The sequence below is a fragment of the Merops nubicus genome, unplaced genomic scaffold (genome assembly GCF_000691845.1).
Source record: "Merops nubicus isolate BGI_N331 unplaced genomic scaffold, ASM69184v1 scaffold5312, whole genome shotgun sequence".
Taxonomy (NCBI): domain Eukaryota; kingdom Metazoa; phylum Chordata; class Aves; order Coraciiformes; family Meropidae; genus Merops; species Merops nubicus.
In genome coordinates this window covers 3,043-10,504 of record NW_008595476.1, presented here as the reverse complement: position 1 = coordinate 10,504, position 7,462 = coordinate 3,043, and the positions used below count along the sequence as shown (strand labels likewise).

The 7,462-nt window shown below is 40.7% G+C and overlaps 1 protein-coding gene across 1 annotated transcript; it reads left to right on the top strand.

The window, feature by feature from the left end:
* Window positions 1-207: 207 nt before the first annotated feature.
* Window positions 208-7,221, top strand: TTPA (tocopherol (alpha) transfer protein). Its single transcript, XM_008936047.1, has 4 exons — window positions 208-385; window positions 1,640-1,833; window positions 4,287-4,397; window positions 7,042-7,221. The coding sequence occupies exons 1-4, from the start codon at window positions 208-210 to the stop codon at window positions 7,219-7,221; spliced, it is 663 nt and encodes a 220-aa protein (XP_008934295.1).
* Window positions 7,222-7,462: the final 241 nt, after the last annotated feature.

The window sequence follows — 7,462 nt, the reverse complement described above, 5'->3', positions numbered from 1 at the left end:
CTTGGTAAATCCATGCTGATTAGTCCTAGTTTTATAATAGACATATATTTCATCCATATATGTTCAATCCACTGCTTCTAGGAATGATTTGCTTAAAATATACAATGAAATTATAACTAATTTAATTAATGAAATTTGATGGTGACCACACATTGAAAACTTTTTTAACTGTGCTCTTCATACAATACTTGATACTTTTTGACATCTATGTTGTTTTTTTTTTCTTTCCAGTTATTGAAGAATTACCAGAAGTGGAGAATTGAATGTCCAGAAATAAGTGCAGATTTACAACCATCTTCTGTTCTTGGTCTTTTGCAAGCTGGTTATCATGGAGTCCTGAGATCCAGGGACCCACATGGAAGCAAAGTTCTAATATACAGAATTGGTGAGTGACAACATGGCTTGGACCTGTTTTCACACCTGACTCTGGCACTGGTGGTTTGGGTTTTTCTGTTTCTTCCCTCCCCCTCCCCCAATTTCTGTGCTCTTTTTAATTACCAGAATTTCAGCAGGTTTATAGGTACAACACCAGGCATTGATAGAATTAGATAATATCAGAATGTCTTAACTAGAAAGGTAACATCTTTATATTCCATTAGAAATAACTTTAATGTAAAGGTGAATTTATTGAGCTGCTACCAGTTAAATCATGTGACTTGTATACTGGTATGGCTAAAGCTGTACAATCCTTCATGAAGAACTCATTTACTCTAGTGGAATTCTTGTCTGTATCAAAAGAAGTCTGAAAAGCCTAAAAAATGTAAGAATATGTGGTTATTTGGGTCTGAGTGTCCCAGCAATTACTTGTTTCTATGCAGATATTCAGAGCCATGTGCTGAGCCTGTGGTGCTGGTGCAGATGCAGCACACAGAGGGGAGATCAGAAAAAAAGGTGTATGCCTAGTCATATGCCAGTGTTTGGTTTAGATGTGGATGAGAAGTTCACTTCATTCAAATATTCATCATTCAAGTGTAGTTAGAGAGTATCTAACAACACTCTGAAGATTCTTGGTTCATTTGAGGCACTCCCAAAAATCTTTTAAAAAAAGATGGCATTTGGTGATCATGTCACCATATTTCTTTGTGCTTGTTTTGGACAGAGATATTATTTTAGTCAACTTTGAAAAAGCTGTTTTATTATCAGCTGGTCTAGTGGAAAGTTGTACTCTCTGAAGCTCTCATCCAGGGCTAAGGTTCATCCCATGCAGTGCTTTGCCCATGCCTCAGAAAAACAAGTAGGATTCACTGAATCTTGGCAGAATTACTGTACTGAAGAAAAATTATGTTAACTGATTGGATTGATGGTCTGTAGTTTCTGATAGTGTGACTGTTACTGAATTAAGCTGTTGCTCTCAAAACCTTGTACTGGAGGCTACGGTCATAGGTGGAACCTACTACATCAGGTGGCATTTACAACCATCGACCATGAGGTGGTACCATCTACAAAAAGGCTGTAAAAGATGAGTGACAGAGCAGGCAGACAAAATAACATCAGTGCTGGCACATGGGTTTATTTCAGGGCCTGTGATACTGCTGCTTGCTTCATGTTCCTGAGAAGCACCTTAGAAGCAGTAGCAAGCAAAAGTAGAGGTGCATGTGGTATTCCCAGGGTAACGCAGTGTCATCTATTTACTCTTCAGGACAATGGGATCCCCAGTTATTTACAGCCTACGACGTGTTTCGTGTGAGTCTCATCACATCTGAACTCATTGTAAAGGAGATTGAGACCCAGCGGAATGGAGTCAAAGCTATCTTTGATCTTCAGGGGTGGCAGTTTGCTCATGCCTTTCAAATCAGTCCAGCAGTGGCCAAGAAAATTGCTGCTGTTCTCACAGTAAGCATCATGTCCTGCTTTGTGCTGCTTCATTGCTCTAACTCCCAATTTTTCACCTCTTCTAAGCTATAGAACATCTTCCTTCCTTAGATCTTCTTAGAATCTACGCAGCTTAAAAGAACAAAATCTTAAATCTGTTCAAAAATCACAGGTTGTGCTTGATTTGACTGTAAATGCCCTTTAACCTCTCAGGTTTTATAAGAGCTCTGCTGACCTGTTACAAGAATTTAATGAGTGTCAGAGTAGCTAAAGCCCTGTTTTGTAAGGATCCATGTTCAGTACCCCATTGCATCTCCTCTCTTCCATTCTTTTCTGCATCAACTCAACATTCAAAGCTTTTTTTCCCTGAGGCTCAGAGAAGATGAGAAACAGTATGTGCTAAGAGTAGTGAAGAGCAAGATAGTACTAACTTGTTACCAAAACCTGTTAGCTTGTGCTGTGGAAATGAGCCATGAGGATAATTTCTTGCTTTTACTTGGTGAGGTTCATATCTGAGGCTCAATCAAAGCTTAGTCATTTCACTAACATCACTGGAACTTCACCCACTCTTCTTATTTTGATAGCTACTGTAAAATTTAGTAAACCCAGCAGGTGTTCCAAATTTTTCACCTCTAGAAGAACTCTTGATGTTCAGACAGTCCTGAGCCAGATCTCATGAGAACAGGGCTAGTGAGTTTTTCAGTTGATTTCTGAGGTAGTAAACAAGTTGCTAGAAATTATCTAACCTTGAAATAGAGGAGGAAGGAGGTAGAATAGGATTTGCAAATGCCCCAGCCCTGGAAACATTCCAGGTCAGATGGCACAGGGCTCTGAGCAATGTGCTCCAGTTGCAGATGTTCCTACTCACCGCAAGGATCTGGACTAGATGAGCTTCAAACCTCCCTTCCCACCCAAACCATTCTGTGATTCTGTGATTTAAAGTATTCAATCCATTATCTTAAACCAGGAAATTCTTTGAATGTGATTTTTCCATCTTGACCTATTTCAGTTTTTCAAGCTTCTCAATGTTTGTTTTAGGGGAAGGAAAAAAAAACAACAGTGTATTTCCACTGTTCTTTTGTAAGAAGAGAAATAAGTTTTAACAGATTATTTTTTTCAGATTCCTTTCATCACTTGAACTGGGTTCATATATCTCACCCAGAGATAGTCTTAGTATTGTTCAATATGCTTATAAGTAAAAATGAAGCAACCTCAGTGTCAACCCTGTGTTTTCCTTAAGAAATGTATCTTGCAAATGACTCTCAAGTATGAAGAAATACAATAGAAAGGAAGTATGTCTTCAAGAACAGAAAGTATTAGTAAGAGTAGTAAATGACATAATCTTGAAAAATCTGTTAGCCCAGGCAAAACCAAATTGTTTTGTGAAAAACAGGGCAACAGACTTCAAGTTTATGATAACACATAACACGCAGTAGACCTATAATCTGATCGTTTTCAGGTCTCTATTTTACATTAAAATTTAAAAGGAGTAGCACTGAACAAATGTGTGGGGTTTGTTTTTTTTTTTTATCTATGGAAGAGCACATGAGATAGTGTGAGAAGAGCTTCTGTACTTACGGGGAGAAATGTTTGTGAGAAGTATTGTTTTTATAAGCAAAAAAACCTCCAGTTGCAGGGGTAGTATCAGGTGGGGTAGGAATGGAAGCTGTACATAAGCCATTAATAATGTTGTCTTTGAGCACTGCCCTGTTCTCTTTTAACTTTCAGAGTTCTGGGATTTCTGCTTGCATTCAAGATTCATTTAGAAGTATTTCAAATTAGAAAGGCTGTATAGCAGATAATATTTTTAAAATAATTTTTATTTTTAAAGTTAATTTTTAAAATAATAATTTTAATTTTACAGATAATGTTTATTTTTACAAGACTACAACAGTAGTCTTCTAAAGCTGAACTTCTGGCTTGGGCAAACCCCCAGTAATTTCACAGCTTGTCTTTAAATTATAAATAAAATTTAATTAACTTAAAACCTTGAAGCTCCTATATTTATGTTTATCTATATTTAGACAGTATCCATTAAGCTGTGAGTTGCCAAGGAAAGCACATGGCTAGATAGCTCTTTGGTAAATTAGCAGCAGAATCTCTTGTGAAAAACTGTACCTCTGAGGAGAGGCTAAGCACAAGCTTTGTGTACATTACTTGTGTGCAATTCGCTGAGGGTTTTCTTGTTTATTTGGCTTTTTTTGATTGGTTGGTTAGTTGGGTTTTTTTTTTTCTTAATAGTCAGTCTTTCTTTATACTGATTTTTTTTTTTTCCTTCTAGTGGGAAGAACAAGATGTGATTTTTCTAGGTGTGGCTGGGGCAGTGTAAATTAAGAACACTCAAGTGCAGGAATTGCCAAGATCAGGATGACTGCTCTAACCTTTGGACTAGATAGTTTTCAAAGACTTGACCTTAACAGTAGAATTGTTTCAATATATTTTTTTCTTACCCTGTTTTTAATGTTTTTTGACAGGATTCCTTCCCATTAAAAGTTCGAGGTATCCACTTGATTAATGAGCCTTTATTCTTCCATCCAGTCTTCGCTCTAATTAAGCCTTTTCTCACTGAAAAAATAAAAGAACGGGTGAGTGCACACAAATATTTCTTTCTGCCACAAAAGCCGTCCATGACAATCTGTAGAACTTCCCTTAGGACCTGGTACTCCTGGGCAATGAAGAGCCTAAATAATTTCTGTGTGCTAGTGCCATACAGGCCTCCAGAATCTAACTGTAAGCACCTGCAGTGTTATCAACAGCGTGAGAGTTGCAAGTGGTTGCTGTTATCACCACTCTAAAGACAAAAACTGCCATGAAACAGAGAGGTTAAATAATTTGCTTGACGTCACACCACAATTCTGCAGAACTAGGAAGATCTAGGTCCTGGATCTCCCAGCACTCTACCTATAAATGACAAAGTTGTGCAGAAGTAGCAGAAGACCACTTTTTCCTTCTGAAAGACCTGCAGAGGCATTTACGCATCAAACATCAGGCTTAAGTTCAAAGCTCCTTTGCAAACAGCTTCTGAGTTGTTTTAAAACGTTACACAGTTTTAAATTTGAAAACCCTGTTTGTATTTGGATGCAAAAGCATGCCAATGATTGTGGTTTATTGTAGCCTAGGAAGAATCCTGGAGGTTTCAAGTAGCACAAAAAGAAGTACTGTGAAAAGTTAACAGCAGAACTCAGGTACAAAATAAGCAGCTCTGCCTCTCGTGCCCATTCTGAAGCCTCCTAGACTCAGCATGTGGATCCCGTGCATTTGCAGTAGCACTCCAGGACAGTAAATCTAGATTTTTCTGGTTGTTGTTAGCATTATTTGCCAGCCCCCTTTTGGTAGCATGTTGTCAGGGTCAGGGTTGCCCCCAGACCTGTAGGAGGTACTCTCTGTTAACCACTCTCCCCCTCAAAGGGGAGGAGAAGGGAATAAGGGAGAGAGAGTTACTGATTAGAAAATGCTTTAATGAAAATACTACTACTACTAATGATAATAATAAAATGGAATACATACAAATATATACAAAACCAGTATGGAACCCATCTCCCCCCTGATGGCAATATGTCACTGTCACCCCTGAAGCTGTGGAGCAGCCCCTGGGAAAAAGTCCCAGGCTGGACTCAGCCGCAGATGGCAACTGGGTCCAGGAGCTGGATTCTGGAACTGGATTGAGGAACACACGGCTCAGGATCAGAGGCAGAATGGATGAAGTCCTCCTTGGATGCTGGCCATTGAAGAAGCAGCAAAAGAGAGGAAGGGAAGGGCTTGAACCTCGTGATCCTTCAGCTTTATCCTGAATATGATGGATATGGGATGGAATACCCCTTGGTCAATTTAGGGTCACCTGTCCTGTCTACTTCTCCCTCCAGTTGCAGCCTTTACTTTCTGTCAAAATTCTTGTCAGATGTTAACAAGCCACCTATAAAAGTGTCTGACTGGAATTAATGAACATGGCTTCAGAATAGCTACAGTAAGGCAAGAAGACAAGCACCAAAACTACAGTATTATAAGGGTTAAAGTGGAGGAGTAGTCTGGGTTCTCATTTGCAACTGAAACAGAAGGACCGAGATACAGATTCTTTTGAGTATCTCCTTGGCACCTGTCTGAACTGATATACATAATACAAAATGTTTTTAAAGATGTGGTTGAGACCAGATAGCAATGGCCAAACACTATTCTCTTCTTGGAAATGACTGAAAAGCAAGTACAGGATATCTGTCATGACAAGCCCACACCCAGTGTTCCCATGGTTTAGCTCGCTGTAGCTGGATGTAGCATGTACCCTCACCAGGGTCACTAAACCAGTCTGAGCAAGTGTTTTGGCTCCTGTGCTCACAGCTGCATCAAATGCAGTTCTCAAGTCCATTTTTCATCGAGCTGCATGCAGATCCTGAGCAGGACAGAGTTTCATCACCCACGGGGAACTCGCTTGTGAGGTACTTTATTCTCTCAGCACTGTGCCCGGGTGGCACAAGGCAGCCAACAGCATCCTGGCTTCTGTCAGTGCTACTGTGGCCAGCAGGACCAGGACAGGGATTGTCCCTCTGTACTCTGCACTGGGGAGACCACACCTTGACTCCTGGGTTCAGTTTTGGGCCACTCAATCCAAGAAGGACATTGAGGGGCTGGAGCATGGCCAGAGAAGTGCAATGAAGCTGGGGAAGGGCCCAGACAGAGCACAAGAGAGCACTCTGGTGAGGAGCAGCTGATGGACCTGGGGTTGTTGAGCCTGGAGCAAAGGAGGCTCAGGGGAGACCTTCTAGCTCTCCACAGCTCCCTGAGAGGACATTGGAGCCAGGTGGGAGTTGGGCTTTTCCCCCAAGGAACAAGCAATATCACAGGAGGAAACAGCCTCAAGCTGTACTAGGGGAGGTTTAGGTTGGATATTACGAAAAATTTGTTTCCCAAAAGAGTTATGCCCTGGAAGAGGCTGGCCAGGGCAGTGGTGGAATTCCCATCCCTGGAGGGCTTTCAAAGCTGTGAAGATGTGGTGCTGAGGGACATGGGTTAGTGGTGACCTGGCAGTGCTGGGGTAATGGTTGGACTCAATGATCTTAAAGGTCTCTTCCACCCAAAACGTTTTTATGATTCATTTAAGGAGCTCATTATGAACAAGTACACTTGTTTAGTCAAACCAAGCTAGTGGCTTCAGCTCTCGCACTGACTTGCTTTGCTGACTGTTCTCTCTCAGGAGACATTCATGTCCAAGTAAATGCTCTTCATGTTTTGTTGTAGGTCTACATGCATGGAAATAACTACACGCAGAGTCTGAGCGAGCACTTCCCAGTCAGCATTCTCCCACAGGAATATGGTGGGGAGGAGGTCTCCATTGATGAGCTGGCCAAGGAATGGACTGACTTTATAATGGCATCTGCAGATTATCTTCAGAGCATTTCTCTGGTGGCCCGGGAGTAACCTTATTGTATCCATTTGTGAGCACTGGAAGTGGGAATAAGTTTAATATGAAGTGTTTCATGTAAACTTGAAATTCTTGTAAATGAAACCCGTCTGTCTTTGCAGGGCACTGGGTATTACAGGGGCTGCACTTTTACCCTAGGATAGCCTGGAATGTATCTGCTGTACGTTTGAAAAGATTTAATGATTTCTACATCGTTTTCAATACTGTAATTGATTAACTTGTGTGCCAAAAAGCTTC